The 21,035-nt window shown below is 35.0% G+C and overlaps 2 protein-coding genes across 2 annotated transcripts; one reads left to right on the plus strand and one right to left on the minus strand.

Annotated features, from left to right (window-relative positions):
• The first annotated feature begins 680 nt into the window (after positions 1 to 680).
• LOC139866307 (phenylalanine--tRNA ligase, chloroplastic/mitochondrial-like) lies at positions 681 to 6,636 on the plus strand. The gene is made up of 10 exons (XM_071854505.1): positions 681 to 983; positions 2,375 to 2,565; positions 2,732 to 2,938; positions 3,390 to 3,507; positions 3,986 to 4,062; positions 5,137 to 5,316; positions 5,485 to 5,529; positions 5,929 to 6,033; positions 6,184 to 6,297; positions 6,403 to 6,636. The coding sequence occupies exons 1-10, from the start codon at positions 737 to 739 to the stop codon at positions 6,451 to 6,453; spliced, it is 1,335 nt and encodes a 444-aa protein (XP_071710606.1). The 5' UTR covers positions 681 to 736; the 3' UTR covers positions 6,454 to 6,636.
• A 118-nt stretch (positions 6,637 to 6,754) lies between these two features.
• On the minus strand, positions 6,755 to 16,181 carry LOC139867008 (potassium transporter 10-like). The gene is made up of 8 exons (XM_071855316.1): positions 16,068 to 16,181; positions 13,566 to 13,791; positions 13,196 to 13,441; positions 13,058 to 13,108; positions 12,701 to 12,961; positions 9,359 to 9,526; positions 9,019 to 9,273; positions 6,755 to 7,737 (listed from the first exon to the last, which is right to left on the minus strand). Exons 1-8 carry the CDS (start codon positions 16,179 to 16,181, stop codon positions 6,755 to 6,757), a joined length of 2,304 nt encoding a protein of 767 aa, XP_071711417.1.
• Positions 16,182 to 21,035: the final 4,854 nt, after the last annotated feature.

A 21,035-nucleotide genomic window follows, 5' to 3' on the forward strand; every position in this document is an offset into this window, starting at 1 on the left:
CTTTATTGCTTGTACGTTGTATATTAAGAGGAGTATTGTTTTAGCCATGATAGGGAGTGTTTAGTTATGAGTTAGTTATAGGATATTTGCAGGGCCGTCTCGCTAATTTCGAAGGCCCTGTTCGTAACTTAAAAAGAGCCCCTATAAGCCTATATATGTTAATTTTTTCAATACGTATATTATATATAATACTATGATAGTGTAATCAATAGAGTTAAAATTTTTCAAAACAACCGTTGCAAAGTGTTATTATCAAATAGTTGTCATAGTTACACTTTTGTTTATATAAATTTTTTGTAAAGAAGTAATTGGTCAATTCGTTATAGTCAATATTTCCATATTATTGTTTTTAATACTTATAAACATCAATCTATTAAGTCTTTTTTGTTAAATGATAGACCGCACATAAGATATTTCGTTACGATATGCGAATAAATGAATTATTACATATGTTTTTTAAAATTTTGAGCCCCTTAAAAATTTGGGGCCCTGTGCGGCTGCACACTTAGCACATGCACTGAAGACACCCTTTGATATTTGTGTTGATGTGGCGCTGATGTAAAAGGTTAAGATGATAAATAGTTTAGTTACGATAGGGAGTTACATTAGATTAATTAATGATTAGTTCTGTGGGCGAGCTAATTGTACTATTGGCTTAAACAGGAGCGCATCATATCATCATCAAATTGAATCCAATCAATTTTAGAAGAAGGAAAAAGCATTAGGGGTATTGGCAATGGCTGTGGCTGCTCTAACATTTGCTGCTCACCACATCCTTCATTCCAAACCAAAACCCTCTTCATCTGTCTTTCTCCTTAACTCAACAACCCTTAAAACGACAATCACTTTCAACAATTTTATCTCAATTTCTTCTGCTTCACCTTTTTTTCTTCCTAGACATAAATCTACACAAACAGCAGCTGTAGCTTCTTCTTCTTCTTCTTCAGTCCTTGAACTCGGTGGTGTTAAAATTACCAAACAAGGTATTTATATAGGTTTTCTGTTCTTGTGTATTTTACCATATATTATTGAATACTTTCATTTCAATTTGGTTTATTACTATAGAAAAATTGGTACATTTCTGGGATTATTATAGTATGATATATTTTTATAATTAGTGATTATGTGTTTTTAGTTCATTTTCGTAGTACTAGTTAGGGATTATTACTGTATGTGATAACAAGTTCCTTATATCAGGTTCATTTCTACTTTCATAATCGCATTCGATGCTAAAACAATCATGTTTTTTTGAATATGGTGAAATAAAGCATACATTTTTTTTTTCTGTTGTTTCCATTTTCTACTTGGAACCATTTTAGAACGTTTCCAGTTTCGAAAATAGTTCAATTTAGTGAGCATGATAGAGTTTTTTTTTTTTTTTTTTTTTTTTTTTTTTTTAAACCATCCCAACATAACCCGGCCGTTCGGCCCTGATATCCTCATATGAGGTCTCTGGTTCAAGCCTCACTAGTGACATATCTTGGGTTGGTAAGTCAGAAATGTTCTTGGATAACCCATTTTGGCTGCATGCATCGGAGTAAAAAAGAATCCTTCCCCGGGTAACCTTAAACCTTAAACAGACTTATCGGTTGACCCGTAAGAATTTATGTCTGAAATGTTATCTCAAGTTTGAAAAGTTGCGACTATTGTTGAGTTCAGTGTGACCATTATTAACGATAAAAATTTACAAGTGTTTTACTGCTACTACTATTACCTTAAACAGACTTGTTGCACCTTCTTACTTGGATCTTTCTATTGACTGGTTTTGATCAGTTAAGTACACTCTCTTCTGTCCTCATTTATGGCATATGAATAATAGTAATGGCTTTTTCGGTATGATGTGGACACATAGAGGCAGATGTAACAATTTTTGTTCGATGTTTGGAATGTGGAGTAATTAGTGCAATAAGGTATTTTTTAATCTAGTAGTATAGTTGATGGTTTTATAACTTCGGTCGCACTTTTACTTTACTTATCAATCAAAGTCCTCCATTGTATAACTTTCCTTTGGATGATCGAGATATAGTATGCGTAACGGTAACGACTTAGTGAGGGTCGTCTGTTTTCAGTGCAAAATAGTACGGACACTTATGCTTCAGATGGCTATTAAATAGTTAATAATTGAGCTCTATGTATTAACGCATTTCAAGCCACTATCCACGTTCCCATAATTTTCGTAAAACCGGGTAAACGTATTCAACCCGTGTTCCTTACAATTATTCCACCGTATTTCGATCCATGGCTCGAAAGACAACAATACATCTCGTTTTGACAATCTAGTATTTTGGTGGATCTTTTATAATCAATTCATCCGTAAGCTGTGCAGTTAGAAATTTACTGATGGTTAGTGTTTTTATTGTTGTGTACGATGTAGATGTGGTGAAGGATGAGCCTACGAATAACGTACCGGATCTGATATTCACTAAACTTGGACTGCAACTTCATAGGAGAGATCATCATCCTCTTGGGATTCTAAAGAATGCAATATACGACTACTTTGACACCAACTATAACAACCAGTTCCATAAGTTTGATGACCTTTGCCCTATTGTTACTACTAAAGCGGTATATTTGTTTTCAAAATCGACTTGAAATGATAATCAGTTGATATTTGTTGTTTATGTGAGTTAGGTAGCCGTTCAGTTGTATCAGTAATTAGTTTTTTTTTGCTTAGGTTGTAAATTCATTAGTGTATTATTGTATTTATTAATGGAAACTTTAATTGTTGCAGAATTTTGATGAAGTATTGGTACCTGCGGATCATGTAAGTAGGAGTTACAATGATACATACTATGTCGATGCAGAAACTGTGTTAAGGTGTCACACAAGTGCGCATCAGGCTGATTTACTAAGGAAGGGTTATTCCAATTTTCTTGTTACGGGTGATGTTTATCGTAGGGACTCCATTGATTCAACTCATTATCCTGTATTTCACCAGGTATCTTTCTTGTTTATATATAAGAAGAATTGTTTTTGAATGAAATGTTTTAGGTCATGTGAGAATTTGAATACCGTCAATTCACAATAGGCAACTTTTGCCACATTTGACCTGTTTATTTTTAGCTAATGCTTTACACTTAACCTGTTATCAATAGAATCCAATAAATATGACCCAATTCCATTTACATGTTTTGGAAAAATTCCGAACTCTAGTTTCAAGTGCTTGATATAACTTATAAGTCATTATTATCGTGATACTCTTGTTTAGGGTTGAAACTGATTACCGAGGAAAATCTGAATTTACCTGCCTATATCTAGCATAATTCAACTGGTTATTAATTACTATATTCCAGTTGTTCATTTGTAAAATACTAAGTTTCTATCATCAAAATAGCCCTAAAAAACGAATTTCTTGTATCCTAATTGAATCTTTATATGTGATTGTGTAGATGGAAGGAGTTAGAGTCTTCACTCCAAGTGATTGGAATAATTCTGGCATCGATGGCACTTTATATGCTGCACAGGATCTTAAAGCATGTCTTGAGGGTTTGGCACGCCACCTATTTGGTACGAGATTGATGTTATAATTTAAAAGTCATATTTTTCTGTTAGTTGTCACCAAGGTTACAAAAATCACTACTCGGGGAGTACTCGGTCGGGACTTTTTATGTAGTACTCGGGGAGTACTCTGATGTTGACCAATTTTGATCGAGTATTGACCGTATTTCCTTGTAGTCCCGAGTTTTGGCCGAGTTTTGACCAGATTTTCCGAGTAATTTCGAGTTTTAACCGAGTTTGGCCGAGTTTTACCAAGTACTTCCGAGTACTCCCCGACTTGCAAAAACCGAGTAATTCCGAGTTCTGCAACAACGGTCGTCACTTTATTATTATAATGTAATATTGATATTTGTTAAGTTGAGATTGAACTAACTAAACCAAGCCATCCTTGACTGCATCTTGCCAGCAATAAAATTATACTTGTATATAGTATAGTATAAATTTATAAACAAAGAAGCTTATACACTTTATCCATTAAAATGTTCAGGTGCTGTTGAAATGCGTTGGGTTGACTCTTATTTTCCATTTACAAATCCTTCTTTTGAACTGGAGATATATTTCCAGGTGAAGTTTTCTCTTAATCTTTGTTTTCGCTGCAAGTGTTCAAAAACTAGAATAGGTTTTTTGTTATTTATTTTCATTGAGTCATTTCATTTATGATTTTTCTCTTTGGTTGTATACATGTTTAGTTCTTGAACTTAAGTATAGGATAGTGGTACTAAAGATAAGCCATGTAACTCTTGTTCCCCTCACATGATGCGTTAATTAACATTTATTCGTTAAAAAGATGATGGTTTTAGATTTTGTTTGTGTCAAGAGAAATGATATATTTTCTTTTTTCGGGCAAGGTTTCCTCCCAAGTATTTATTTGCCAACTAGTAATTTTCACTACATATCAATGTCACTGTTTTTGGTTTTGGTTCCAAAAACCTGTCATTCACGTTCAGCGTAAAACAAATACAAATACAAAGTTATGTTGTATCAAGAAAAATAACTAAATTCTAAAGAATAATTTATGATGCTTTATGCATTCGAAATATACTCCAGGTGACTTATGACACCTTATGACCTGTTCAATCAATATAACCATTTCTATTAGTAAATTATTTTATTGATTATTACTTTTTAGGATGTTAGATATGAAACAAAACATTAATCGATTCATTAGTAAGTAAATTATTTTATTGATGTATATTCTAACAGTTATACAACAACACCCAATCCTGCATATGTGAGGTATGGGGGTGGTGAGATATAGACAATTCTTCCTCTTCCTCTACCCTAGACTAGAAGAGAAGTCGATTCTCTAATCACGAGTCGAGAAAAAAAAATTCTCCACCCACAAGAAGAGAAAGTCATCCCTCTACTGGGCAGAGAGATTGCTTCCGTGAGGACCTCCGGCCTCAAAAATAGATAAATAAATAAATAAATAAATAAATAAATAATAAATTAAATAAATACATAAATACATATACATATACATAGTAATATAAAAATAAAATGAAATAGAATAAAAAAAAATAGAACATAAAAAAATATAAATAGAAATAGAAATAGAAATAAAAATAGAAATAGAAATAGAAATAGAAATTAAACTAGTATATTCTAACAGTTATGTAGTAGTGTTGAATCATTCAGGAGAAGTGGTTAGAGGTCCTCGGTTGTGGAGTGATGGAGCAAGAAATATTAAAACGAGCCGGGAAAACTGATAATGCGGCATGGGCATTTGGACTTGGATTGGAGCGTTTAGCAATGGTCCTTTTTGACATCCCAGATATTAGACTCTTTTGGTCTACCGATAAGCGATTCACTTCTCAAGTAATTTACTACTACCCCTTTTATCAATTTTTATTTTATGAAATTACTAGTGAAAATTTTCAATTTAAAGAGATAGAGTTTTTTATTATTAATTTTTTTTTTTTTTTTTTTTTTTTTGAGTCTTGTAGTAGCTAATATAATTTTAATGATCTCTGTTTGCTGATGCAGTTCACCAAAGGTCAACTTGGTATAAAGTTCAAACCATTTTCAAAGGTATGAATCAGCATCTTTGTGCATTATATTAACTTGCATCAATTTAACATTTTGTATATTATTATAATGTTAACATTTTGTATATTGAATTCCAGGCAGGATTTAAAACCCATGGAAATTTGATTCAACCATTTTCATGGCGTCTCAATTTTATTTTACTATTTCTTTCAAAAAAATTTCCTACTTATTGGCCGGAGGTCCACTCGGAAGCAATCTCTTTATCCGTCGAATAGAGAGAGGGATGAATTTCTCTACTTTTGAGAGTGTTTCACTCTTGGTGGAGAAATGACTTGTTTTTATTCTCGGATAGGGGAAGGATTGTCTATATCTCACCTCCCCGTACACCACTCATGGGGTATTGGGTTTTGTTGTTGTTAACATTTTGTATATTATTTGCAGTATCCACCTTGTTACAAAGACATGAGTTTCTGGATCAATGATTCATTCACTGAAAACAATCTTTGTGAAATTGTCCGAGGTGTTGCTGGTGATCTTGCTGAAGAGGTATAAATTATTTGTTCTCTTTACTGTTACTTAAAGTCTTACCTACATCTGATAGAACAAAATCATTCATTAATCTTTGCAATTTAATTGTATATGTATATATATGTATATTTAAATTTAAATTACTAATATAATATAACAATCATTCAGGTGGTACTGATTGACAACTTCACCAACAAGAAAGGAATGACTAGTCATTGCTATAGGATCACATATCGCTCCATGGAGCGCTCTCTTACTGATGAAGAAATCAACGAGCTACAGGTTTATTTTCTTCTTTAAATCTTCTTACAAAATTAACTCACATTGCAAACCAAGTAAATAAATTTACCTATATGGGCTTTTACAATTTGCTTTATATTGATGCAGTGGAACGTTCGAGATCAGGTACAGAGCCAGATGAACGTTGAACTAAGATGATTTCCGATGTGCTTAAAAAAATTTTGTGAATATCTTCCATCAAATTACAATAGCATACTTAAGTTTTTTAATTTTATTATCGGTGAAGCCATTCATAAGTTGCCATTTTACTTCAAATTCAATAATTGTAACCCTAATCCTTTCTTTTAATGCTTAATAATTTCAACATTGTTACATGTTTTATTTTGGCTTAGCTATACAAAAATTGGGAAGGAAAATTTTATTATACACTGCCTATTTTAGTACATTTATTTGCTCACTTTTAAGGGAAAAAAATTAGGAAAAAAAACAAAACAAAAAGTTATACGTAGAATACTTGACCAACATTTAAAAGGCTTTCATGAGGAACATTAAAGATAACACTATGCTCCCTGCATATCTTCCTCAAGAATGCATACAAGTAATCAATACAAATCTTGTTATATATCAATGTATCTCTCCTTGCCCTTATAACTGTGTTACCCAATATGTGGGCCACCCCCGCATCTCGACACCGAGCTATAAATTCTATTTCGTTCGTCTTCTCAGAACCAGCCGACGACCCAGAATCACTAATAGAATCATTAGATAAAATCGTAACATCAACAACAGAAGATAGAACTGAGTCATCGTTTAAATCGTTGTTTTCTTGGTCATATAAACTGTAATCATCCGAATCAGAGCTTTCATCCATCGAAGACTCGATTTTCACAAACAAAAAGATGCTATCCAATACTTTTCTTTCAAATTCATCATCTCGTTTACGGTCTTTATACCCGTACCTTGCAACACATCTAAACATATGATAATTTTTGGGCCCGATTCGTCTCACCAAGAATCTTTCCTCTTCGGGGACCGAATAAACCGGGAGCGATTTCACACACACGAAAATGACTACACTATGAATTGCAGGTAGATTGGTTACAAAATGGGAAAAAATACGTGGGACCCCACTTGCTAGCTCGGTGTACACGAGCCCGACCCCGGGTGCACGAACAATGCCTAAACTCGGACCAAGATTCAGAATCCAAGCCATTGAGATCCTATTTTGCATTTCGAATTCGTACCTTTTTACTGTGCCATAATGCCATACATACATGACGAGGAGAAACAAGGCTGCTATCGCCAGTGGGACCCACGCACCTTGATCGACCTTGATGACAACGGCTGAAAAGTAAGTGCATTCGACTACCAGTGATAAGAACGTCATGATAAAGACGAGAATCCAATTACAGTTCCAAACAAGTATCATGATTAATATCATGAGGATTGTTGTCACCAACATGACTATCACTACAGCCGTACCTGTCAACATATAGAAATGAATTTTAAACATATCGAACGTAATGATAATTATTTAGTGACAACGGTAAACGTGGGAACTCAAATTTGTTTTATATTGGTGAGAATCGTAAGACATCTAAATTAACCCTAATTTAACACCTAAAGGTAAATAGCATAATTTTGCTGAACTTGAAAAACTTTCTTTAACCATTAAGCACCTAAATTATTTGTAATATTATGCTTAAATTTATGTCAAGAACACTAGTTAAACAACTATATTGAATTTTTTTAATGATGTAAAAGGTTAATAACGTAGTTACCTCATTCATGTTGTTCATTCAGAACAATTATTGAACTATTGTCATTCGTAACTTTTGAATCATTCAAATTATGAACTATTCCGTGCTTAATCATTCTGTTTTATCAAATGCATTATTAGGTTTTCGGTATACAACAATCTTTTTTGGTACAGTTTAAAAGAGGGGTGGGTCAGGCATATTGGGTAATAGGCACTGTTGTAAACGGCGTCCGTTGCGACGCCCGTTGCGGCGTTTTGGTGACTAAACCGTTTCGACCCTGTCCCGTTTTCTTATAAGCCGGTCAACGGTCAAAAGTCAGGTCAAATGCAGTAAAAATTGGGTCAACGCCGGTCAAAAGTCAGGAATTATGATAAAATCGGTCATAAGTCGGTCAAATCAATCAAAATTGACTTAGTTTAGTATTCCATTTTTTATTATATTAACGCTAATAGCAATTATAGGTACAAACTTGTCATTTAGCTCTAATATATGTGTAAATATATATTTATATATATAAAAGTCAACATTAGTCAACATCCGTTTCGACCCCGTCTCGGCCCCGTTTTTTCCGTTGCGACATTTTGAGGTCGCTACCGTTTCGGCCCCGTCTCGCGTCTTTTTCAACCTTGGTAATAGGTCAAAGCATGTTGGGTAAAGAGTTGAGGAATGCTAGGAAACGGGTCAAGGCATGTTGGGTAGCGGGTCAAACATGTTCAACTGAAATGGGTACTGGTCTAAATGGGCTGCTTCAGGCTGACAGGCGAACACATTCTGTTTTTTTTTCTTTTTTTTTTCTTAAGTTTTTTCCTTATATATTGTAAACGCGATATTATTACGAGTCGAATTCTTTGAATAACATGATTTAGGCGGTTTTATCCGATAATAATAAACATTGGGCGACTTTCATCAAGTTTGACATGTTCCCTTATTAGCCAATACCCATTTGACCAGATAAAAAAGAACCTAAATCAACCCATTCATGAGTAAACATAGTCAAACATACCATAAGCATGACCGATTTGGCTTTGATTTTTAAATCCAGTAGTGACAAGAATGCAAAGTATCATAAGTGCCCAATTGATATCCGGAACATATATCTGCCCAATAAATTTCCTTGATGTATGAACAACTTTGACTCGAGGGAAACAGCCGTGCGCACATGCCTGATTGATTATTGAAAATGTAGCCGAAATAGAAGCTTGGCTTGCTACAATGGCAGATAACGTTGCAACAACAAACATTGGCCAGTATACACCATCTGCACTTTTTGAAACAATTCACGTTACTTCAATAATATAACAAACTTGACCGTTTTAGATATAAAATGAGTTTCTTAAACAAACCAGGAATTGAGTGGTAAAATGCATCGAACACTTGCTCTTTATTTTTCATTAGGTAGGCTGCTTGTCCACAATAGGCTAAAAGAAGGCAAGGGAACACAACAGCTGTAAATGCAAGTTGGATTGCGGAAACGGGAAAATGTGCCAGATCAGCAAATAGTGCCTCCGTCCCTGTGTATTTTCAACGATTAAAACAATATTTAAGTATCACTTTCGCTAATGATATGGCCTGAACAACCAATTCACTAAAAGTAGGCTATTCAAACATTTCTATTTACGGGACTAGGAAAAGGTGAAACAATTTTTTTAAATAGAAATATTGGCATCACCTAGAAGGGAATTAACCACTTTTGCCATCATTTGCCACACATGCGTCGGGGGAAAACCGCATTGGGTAAAACCTCCCAGTTAATTGAGCTAACGATTTGGGCATTGCCAGAGATCGAACTAATGACCTCCTAAGATCCAGACTTAACGTTGGGGCATTGCCTACTTAACATTATGTCAAGTTGTTCACAATTATAAACGTTTGCTGATTATTGAGAAGGATTAAACTGTCCTGAAATGTAACATACTTTTACCAAAATCTATTATATTTATAGAACTTTAGGAATGTTAGATTTTTATATGAAATATAAGGGAAGATTTGAGATAAAATATTATAAATGGTTGTTGTGATTCAGTAAACAAAGGAGAAATTTGAAGAAGGAAGGTAACGAGAAATGGAGAGGGAAAGGTCAAAAGACATAAATATCCTCACATGCAAAGTACATGACTGAATTTAATGATTTAATGAAAAAAGTTAATGTTCGTTAAGGACCGGCGTAACAAGTGCAAACCATATGGACCATCCGCGTAAAAAAAGCTCAGGACCAAAGATGTGATACAAACCACATGTACCATCCGCTTAATCTAAGGATTTTTTTTTTCAAACAAGTATAGTATAAGAGATTAGGTGTCTCTTTAAATGGAAAGTGACACATATATGTTTTGCTGACGACCTTTTGATGTTTTGTAGAAGTACTCCCAATTCCGTTAGGGTTTTAAAAGAGGCTCTAGATGAGTTTGGGTCATATTCTGGATTAATTCCCAATGTATCCAAGAGTACTATATTCTTGGGCAATGTTGATGAGGGTAATAAGCTAGAAATTTGTCAGATTATGTCCTTTGTGGTTGGTAATCTCCCTGTTAAGTACTTAGGTGTTCCTCTTATATCCTCTAAGTTTTATTGCAATGATTGTAGTGTTTTGGTGGATAATGTCAGGAAAAGAATTAAAGATTGGAGGAAAAAGTTTTTGTCATATGCCGGTAGACTGCAGCTTCTTGTCTCAGTTTTGCAATCTATGCAAGTTTATTGGATGTCCATGTTTTTACTCCCAAAAACGGTGATATATGACATAGAAAAGATGATTAGGAAGTTTTTATGGGGATCATATGATCAAAGCAGAGGGATGGCCAAAGTTGCCTGGAAAACTGTTTGCTTACCTAAATCTCAGGGTGGACTTGGCCTTAAATCTTTATATGAGTGAAACACTGTTTTTATAGCAAAACATATGTGGAATGTTATTTGTGGTAAGAGATCTTTATGGGTTAAATGGATTAACACATATAAACTTCAAGGAAAAAGTATATGGGATGTTAAAATGTTTGATGATGACTCTTATAGTTGGAGGAGTATCCTAAGTCTAAGAAGTAAATTTAGACTAAAATTTGTTCACGAGATTGGGGATGGTCAAAAAACTTCCTTTTGGTTTGACAATTGGCATCTAGAAGGGCCTTTGTGCAACCTGTTTTCAAATAGACAAATATATGCTACTAGGCTAAACAGGAGATGTGTCAGTTAGCAGCTGTTTTAAAAATGGAGTTTGGGTTTGGCTGGAGGAGCTTACTGAAAATTTTTATACTAATTTAAGTGCCTACAATCCTATTTATAAAGCTGGAACCACTGATTCTGTTATGTGGCGTGATAATAAGGGGAAATTGGTTAATTTTAGTATTAATAATGCATGGAAAGATATTAGAGAAGACATGGATGTAGTTAAATGGCATAAACTTATTTGGTTCTCTCAAAATATACCAAAGCATGGATTTATTCTATGGTTGGCGGTCCAGTCGAGGCTTACTACCCAAGATAGAATGGAGAAATGGGATATGATTAACTGCCAGGTTTGCCCCTTATGCAACTCTGTTAAAGATTCACACGTTCATTTGTTTATTGATTGCATATATGCCAAAGATGTGTGGAAATATTTTAAAGGTAAAGCTAGGGTTGATGATATGATAGACATAATTATTGAAGGCTAACTGACGTGGGATGATCTTATTGACCATTTTGTTAAAATCCCATGTAACAAGTCCATATGGAGTATTATTGGGAGATTGGTGGTAGCTGCAGTTATATACTTCATTTGGCAGGAAAGAAATTTCAGAATTTTTAAAGGTGATCGAAGAACAGTTGATGTTGTTTGTAGTGTTATTCAAGATGTGATTAGGTTAAGGCTAGAGGGTCTTAAGATAAACAACTCAGATCAGGTCAGAAATGCAGCTGGTATTTGGAATTTTGGTATGGAGAGTGTCATGGTTCAAATAAATACTAGTTTAAATGGTTGAGTCAATTTACTGCTGGATATGTAGGTGGATCTTGTGGTATAAGGTATTTTGGTTATATGCAGGTTTGACTTATATTAGTCAAACTGTTCGTGGTCATTGGTTAGGAATTTTAAGGAATATGTGTAAAATTAGAACATTATATGGTCACTTGGTATTTTTGTTTGTTAAATTTTGTAGGTATCACATTCTGGAAATGTTGGTGTGTCTTTTGGAGCAAAGTCAAAAGGAGTCAAAGATTAAAGAGTTAAAAGATTTGAAAGATCAAGAGCAGGATACTTTAGAGTCATGCCCTAGGATATGGATCACTTTGAAGTATAAAGGTATGCATTGTGATTTGAATTTAAAATGTCATTTCTTGCATGTGGTTCTTCAATTGGTTATGAGTCATAGGTCATATAAGAATGGAATTGGTGATTGTATAGACTGCCTTTTATTGGTACAGGGATGAATTATGGTGAATGTATAGATTTCTATGATTTCTAGTTTGGTAGAAAAGTGTAAAAGTGTTTCGGATGGTTCCCTAAAAATCATCCCCTATGTACACTTCGTTTTTTGATGATATAAAATTCTCCGGGGTACCGTCCCCTTTTTTCAAAAAAAAAAAAAAAAAAAAGAGATTAGGTGTCTAGGAATGTGTTCAACTTGTATCCGATGTGTATTGCGTTTAATAAACTCACATTTGCTATTATCATATGATATATGATCCCGCATCTTCGTTATATAGAGAGAGGTTACCTGTTATACTCAAAAAGATTCCTCCGAGAGAAGTCCATCCATCTTTTCCTCTCCTTCGAAAGTACCAAATTATATGCAACGGTGAGAATGCACGCAACACTCTCGTGTCGTGTTTACAAATATTGAAAATTCCAACTCCGCCAATTAAGAGAAACCAGAGCAAAACAACTGGTGCAAAAAGCCATCCAACTTTATCAGGGCCATGATGTTGTAGGCAAAATAAACCAACTAGTATGAATACAGCAACTACTACAATAAAATCTGCAACAATTAATTAACAGCTGATATAAGTATACTATTAATTATGTTCAGGTTTAAAATTTGAAATGATTTTATAACTTTCTTACTGATACATACCGTTTCTCATTCCCGGATGGTTTACCTTGAGCCCACCTGAAGCTGATAACACTGGTAAACGCATATTACAGATATTATATGAACAATTTATATATTTTATAATATAATCATTTTATGGATCACAATAAGTTAATTTACCTGAAATAGCAGGAGTTAGAATTCCATCTCCAATCACCATGCACGTACCGACAAGAACAAGTACAAGAATTGCGTTTTTCTTTAATGCATGTGCTTCCAACCATCTTTTGGTTGTGGCGGCAAATGAGTTTTCGTGAATTGGTGTGCGACTATAAGTTGTCAACCTTTCATCAGTTCGGTGTTGATTTGGAATTGTTTTAATTTTTGCGTGCCGACATAATAGTGAGTAAAGAGCAAACGTTCCACCTGGATTACCAATGAAAATTTTCATAGTCAAGTTGGAGCACTTGATGCCTTCACCACTCAATGCTGAACCACCATACGACATTTAGTGCGTGTGTTTTGGTTATTATGTAAAAAGAAGTTGTACCTTGACCATTGTCACTCGCACGACAAACGATGAAAACGTATTTGATGAGTGGCACAAGTGTAAGAGAGTAAATGATCAATGAGAGTGCACCAATGATGTCTTCTGTATCATTGATTCCTCTAGGGAAAGTATTGTAAAATACATATAAAGGAGAAGTTCCCAAATCTCCATAGACAACACCAAGACTTTGAAACGCAAGTCGCACAAGCAGCAACCAAGAACATTGCTGTATCAACACATCATAATATTATTTTAAGTTATATTATGTTAACTCTGTAAATAACACAAACACTTTGTATCACGAATGATAATCACACCTGGAAACCAATTTTCACCATATTGTTGTATGGGTTAACATGAAATTAGTATTAGCATTATCCAAAGAAAACGGCAAATCAGGAAGGGGAAATAGAGAAGAATCATAGAGAATATAATTGTTTTTATGTTTCTGTGACTTAAAACTTACTCACTGTTATATATAACAAGGTAGTAAAAACAAATCATTATCGTTTATGGGTCGGGGGCACCTCTCCAAAGCGTGCTCTGGGCTCTGCCCCGTCCTAGCACCCTTGATCCGTGCTACTTATCTAGATTCTATAAATCTTGATATTAAGTTCCTTTGGTTACTTGTGAATCTAAGTTGCCCAATCTTGAAAAACTGAATCCTCTAAAAGGATAATAGATCAGGTTCCTTATAATCAAGTTAGTAAAACCAGCATACTAGAGAAATCTTACATCAAAAAGACCTTCATTAATCACAAAACGGGGCCTTTCCAAAAAAAAAAAAAAAAAAAAAAAATATATATATATATATATATATATATATATATATATATATATATATATATATATATATATATATATATATATATATATATATATATTAATCACAAAACGGTCAACGCATGATATTTTCTCTCTGTTCGGGTAATCTTTAATCTCAATGTAGACCTAATCTGAAACCCTGGTGTGCTTAAGTGCCCAAATAGTGTGTATTTGGATGGTAATTTATGGGTTGAAGAATCAGAATTGGGTTGTATGTTGGTGGTGTAGTTCATACCTCCTATTTACTGATGCTTTTGACTTCTATAAGTTGACCAGGTTCTATTTAATGACTGGAGGCAGTTTGATGGTGGTTTGGCTTGGCTCCAGATCACCAGGTGTTAGTGGCTATTTGTTGGTGTCTTTACTGGCCCTTCAAATCCCTAACATGTTGTCTGTATGGTATAGATGGAAGCTGTGTGGAAGGGTATGGTGGCTACTGTACTGTAGTTAGATATTTTCTTGGTGCAATTCGGTTAATGGTTGTAATTGTAAAAATGGTATTAAAAATGAAAAAGTAAGTAAACATTATAGCATAATGGTTGGTATTGTTGATAGTGTTTGCAGGTCCTTGGTGATGGTTAATCAAAGTCAAATGAAGTCAGTATACCAAGACTTGGCTAATTTGAAGATTCAAGCTTTTGAATTTGGCTTGAAGATTGGAATTATTAAAGATATGAAGAATGCATCTCTTGATGTTTTGAAGTGTCAAAGTCAACAGAAGTCAAAGTTATGGAATGTAATGAAGGCTCTAGTGTTCTACTTGTTTATGAAGACATCAGGTATGGTTTTGGTTTATGATTTATACTGTGACGTTTTGCAGGTTGGATGTGATCTTCCTATGAACTTTCTTATAAAAAACTTATGGTATTGGTGGATGTATAGATTAAGAACTTTTTTCTTTTTCTAGGCATTTATCAAATGTATAGATTTTGATTTCATAGTATAGGCTTTTAATGTCAAAGTGTTTAGGGTGGCCACTTCAAAACACCCCCACCATGTACTTTTTTATTTTGATGAAATAAAGTTTGCCGGGTACCGTCCCCTTTTCCCAAAAAAATAATAATCTGAAACCCTACATTAAAAGGACCTTCATTATTGACAAAACAGGTTTTTACGGGAGGGTGATTATTTTTACTCAATGTGTGCGGACCTAACCGATGTATCCCTGACGGTTCCGACCTCATATCAGCCAATACTAACAGAATATCTTTATTTCGTTTTGGCACTTTTGTTTACACAACAAAACACACAGAATTCTCATTTCTCCAATAATTTGATTTGTGATTTCATTTCCAAAAACACAAATTGCGTTCTTGTCTTATCTTTGTAAAGATTTCGTGAAACCAAGGCAATCGTTGGGTCGAAATACTTTATAGAGAAAGTGAATACACGATTCAAGAATCAATCCGGACATTCAAACCATACCCAATTTCTAACACATAATACTCCCACCGTCTCATATTTATTGTCACTAGACAAAAAACACAGTTTACAAACTTTTTGTCAGTTTTACCCTTTACTTTTTACCTATACTTTTGTCTAGCGTGCATACATTAATGCATACATAAAGGACATAACAAAACGCAATGGACAATAAAAGGCAAGTTCCACAATGTGGTTACATAAAGCTTAAAACTTCATCAACATGTCGTTCTTAGTAAAACAAACTTGACGTACCGTTTCTTTACGTATGCTCTTGAGCTTACTAGCCTCCTCATCCATAGGCTGATCAAAATTCTGCTGAAAATCCCAAATGCTATCTTTCCCTTCATTCTCATTCTCTTTATTCATATTGCTTTCAATACATCAAGAGCATCATTAAATACGACTTAACGTGTTTACCTCATTCGCATTCAAACAACCTACTAACATGATTGAATTTAATTACCCAAATCAATTGGAAGCGAAACGCATCAATAATTTTCTCATCAACCAAAACCAAATGTATGAAGGTATCTCCAGCGATACGGTTTTGCAATTGATTGATTAATAAATCAATCAATTAATCAATGAGAAGATTCGTATATTAATAGATAGTCTGAAAACCTAATTGGTGATGCAACAAAGAGACGAAAAAGATTGTTATCAGCACCTGTTCGAAATTTCATGCAACAAATGTTGGTGATGTGGCTTAATCTCATAAAAAAACTGTACTTTTTTAAAATTTTTTATTAAAATAACCAAAGCCATGCTTCTTATTTTTTCAAACAGCCAAATAGGTTACGCATGAGACTACAGGGTTATTTGAGTTTTCCAAGCTTTTAATGTTAGTTGATCGACTCAAAATTGATTTGAGTGCAGTAGGGGTTAATCGACAATGTAATAGGCGAAACTAGGAAATTTAATCACTGGGTGCACAAAAAATGTATCATCATAAATTAAGTAAATTTATTAAAGTGGATCAAAACAATGTCGTTATGCATTGATGAAAATGAAATATGAAAAGCGCTTTTAAAACCACTTATAAATGAGTTATCTAAATTACAATAAATCAATGACATTGTAAATTAATGTTGAAGATACTATGTTTAAAGAAAAGTTTAATACGAACACATTTTAACAAGAAAATGTTGCACTACTATCATAACTTTTCTCAAACTTAGAATATTTTTTTAAGTATGAAAATATAGCTATTTTATTTTGTAAATAAAAATATAATGATAAATTAATAAAAAATCAAGTTTTAAAATGTAATGTAACATTTTACTAAATTGTTATTACTTAAAAGGTATAATATTCTAACTTTGTGTAGTGTCGTTATTTAATCAAACACATATATATTCAAATAAAAAAATACACAGTTTTAGAAAATGTCATTAAAATATGTTGATGGCAACAGAGACAGAAGCCAGGACCACCACAGATTATTGTCCGCTTTGGGAACAGCGAGCCACCAGCGACTCAACTGCCCTCACGGGTTTAAAACGCGTCCTGTGAGGAAGAGGTATCAAGCAACATATATGGGCCTTTGTTTTTGCCTCTCCAACCGATGTGGGAAAGGGGTGAAGGTTACCCCAACAATCCCCCCCCCCCCCCCCCCCCCCCCCCCAACATCGGTGTGGTAACCCCGGAACTGATACCAGTTGTTGGGAAAGTACGGTCTCACTAATTCCCACCACCCAGCCTAACAATAATAGTAAAGAAATAAAAACAATACACAACACAAGATTTAACGTGAAAACTCCAAAACAGGAGAAAAACCACCGGCCCCCAAAGAGAGAAATACACTATATCACAAATTGTTACAATGATATAGACGACTCTCTTAAGCCAACTACACTCTTCAAAATATTTAGCTAATACAACTCTCAAACAAAGGTAAGAAAGAAAGAAATAATCAAATACTTAAAGTGTATTGATTGGTGCAATTTGGAAGTGAGGCTTAACACTCCTTTTATAACCAAGTCACCCCTCTCCCACTTCTTCCTCCCACCTATGTGGGATAACATCCATTCACAAATTGTAAGACCCGAATATTTATCTTGTATACTTGTGTATTATGGTGTTCAAGGGTGTGGGTTTTATTGTATATAAATTAAAATACAAAAGAAACTGTTTCAGTAGGGTCGCGCGCCGCGCGGGTTTGGGGCGCGCCGCGCCATTTGGCGCTGACAGAATCCTTTGTTTTAATTGGTTTTAATGAAGGGTATTTGGGTAATTTCACTTGGGGCCGGATTTGTGAGCCATATTAGCTGGTTTGGATCAGTTTTGGATCATTTTCACATCCATTCATCACTCCCAACTATCTAGAGAGAGAGAGAGAGATTCTAGAGAGAGATTTAGGGTTTTGGTGAAGAAGGAGGCCGAATTGATCAAAAGCTCGAGTTCTAAAGTTGTTCCTTTCGTTCCTAGCTACGTTGTGGTGGTATTGGTAAGCTCAAACTCCGAATTTCATCTATTTGATTTGATATTCAAGTTAGGGTTTGAGTTAGTTAGATGAAAAACCCTTTTAGATGATGAAATGGGTTTAGTGATGCTAGTAATTGGGTTTATTGTTAATTGTTGGTGGATTTTGGGTTGGAGAACTAATTGGCCATGTTTAGGACTTGAAATTGAGTTTAATCACTTAAGTTAGTGATTATGGAAGTATTGAAACCCATTTAAGGTTATTTGGTTGACTAATTGTGACTTTGGGTCAAATTAGGGTTTGGTGGTGATTATGACCCATTTGGCGATTTAATGAGGTTTATAAACTTAAAATGGATTAAGTTGAAGTATTAAACCTAGTTAAATGTGTTTTGGTGTTAAAACTTGTAAATGGTGAGATTTTGACTTAATGGGTCAAAACTAGGGTTTTAGTGTCAAAATGGGTATGACGCGTGTTTAACACTTGAGTTCGGGTTTAATTGGGGTATTAGGACCATTCTCACTTGTGTTAGTGATTATTGGTTAGTTTCCGCACGGTTTGTGCTTGGAAGTGCATTTGGGTCGAAATTGCACTAAGTGACGAATTGGGTTGATTTGTAAATCCACTCTAAGTGTATTGTTGTAATTGTGATAATGGAATAGGTATTTTCCATTGGCGAGTTGCGGTTTACTTGGAAGCTTTCTTCAAGACTTCAAGGTGAGTGTTAATATCCTATGTGCATATGTATGTGTAGGATGGGTGCGGGTCGGGTGAAGTGGTTCTCGGTTATAGAGCTCACTTCACATATAGGTGGATTTGATAGACTTGCGTTTAGATCCAATTGGCACGGTTGTGCGTTTTGGTTGACCATATTTGGCGTGGTACACGTTTTGTGTGTACACTATCACACGTGGTTGTGATGTGGATGATATAACCCCAATGGCGAAGGGTTTTGAGTTGGAGAAGTGAATCGCGTGTAGTTCGGATTCACGATGACGCGTGTAGTTCGGTAATCTTATCAAAATGAATCTCGTGTAGTTCGGATTCATGGTGACTCGTGTAGTTCGGTCATCTTATCAAAATGAATCTCGTGTAGTTCGGATTCATGGTGACTCGTGTAGTTCGGTCATCTTATTGAGGTAGTAATCTCGTGTGGTTTCGGATTACTAAGGCTCGTGTAGTTCGGCCAACCTCGATGTTGTGAAGATAGTAATCTCGTGTGGTTTCGGATTACTAAGGCTCGTGTAGTTCGGCCAATCTTCATTGTGGTATTTGGTTCTCGGTATTGGGTTAAGGTGTTAACCTTGTTCGTTTATATTGTTATATATTAATGTATTGTTGTGTTGTAGCTAACCCTCCGGGTGTAGCTATTTGGCGTTGTTCACATCGTCGTTGGTGAACTTATATTGTTATTGTATCTTTAGCTCGTTGCTTAGAGATCGTACGGTATGCTTAGTGTAGTGCCTTATATGGATGCCTCGGTATGCGGTATTTGTTATTTTGTGGCGTGTCCATTTTATACACATATATGTATGTAGTATATTATCATTCACTAAGCGTTAGCTTACCCTCTCGTTGTTGACTCTTTTTATAGATTGCATGCGGATGGTGGCTCGGGTAAGCGCGAGGATTAGAGGACTTGCATAGTTTGCGTAGAAGGCTTGCTTTTGGATTTATTAGGATTGGGTAGCGTATCCCCAATCGCCATGCTCGGCTTTGTTTTGTATTAAAAGTCTTATGGTCGAAAATTGTATTTTGGTACTTAAGGGGTAATTTGGGTCAATGTGGGCCCCGCTTCGTAAACATAATTTTATTAATAGAACGTGCTAGTTTTTATATATGGAACATGGGGTTAAAAGCGTTACGCCTAAATATGTCGGGAACTAGTCAAACATTTTCGCATTTAAAGACTTTCCGGACAGTCAGGTTTGGCGCGCCGCGCGGCCTATATGGCGCGCCGCGCCAGGTGGCAGTTCAGCAATTTTTTTTATTTTGTAAATTTAACGCGGTTTAATGCGGGTTGGTTTGGGTTGTTACACAAATACAAAGCAACCATATCTATTTCTTCTAACCAAAACTATAACCAACAACTGGTATGAGAGCGTCAGGTTTGACGGGGGTCTCGGTTATAGGAGTCGGAGTATGCTCTGTGGTTGTCACGGGAGTAGATCGTCCACATCAGAAACGAGTTCTATTGATCGTATAGGGTATCTGGTTAAACAATATTTTTACCTCGGAGTAAGTGGTGTCTAGAATTTGTAGTGGACCGGGTGTTGAATTTTCCAATTTAACGGATCCTGTGCGCCACTCCACTACATCTGTCGGCCAGTCAAAACCTGAGCAAAATCAGAGAAAGTGTTGTTTATAGGATACAGATACGATGTCGAAGTTCAGTCCAATGAGGTTTGATGTTGAGAAATTTGATGAGATGATCAATTTTGGCTTATGGCAGGTTCAAGTCAAGGATGTGTTGATTCAGTCTGGTTTACACAAGGCATTGAAGGGTAAACCCACCCTTGTTCCTGGCAGTGATTCTAGCAGTAAGTTCGATGAAGAAGAATGGGATGATATGGATTTGAGGGCAGCATGTAGTGACCCGAACTTTTCCATGTTTATATATATTAATTGAGATTGATGTTTACATGATTAAATGTTTCCAACATGTTAAGCAATCAAACTTGTTAAGACTTGATTAATTGAAATAGGTTTCATATAGACAATTGACCACCCAAGTTGACCGGTGATTCACGAACGTTAAAACTTGTAAAAAAAAACTATATGATGACATATATATGGTT

The sequence above is a fragment of the Rutidosis leptorrhynchoides genome, chromosome 9 (assembly GCF_046630445.1).
Source record: "Rutidosis leptorrhynchoides isolate AG116_Rl617_1_P2 chromosome 9, CSIRO_AGI_Rlap_v1, whole genome shotgun sequence".
NCBI lineage: Eukaryota > Viridiplantae > Streptophyta > Magnoliopsida > Asterales > Asteraceae > Rutidosis > Rutidosis leptorrhynchoides.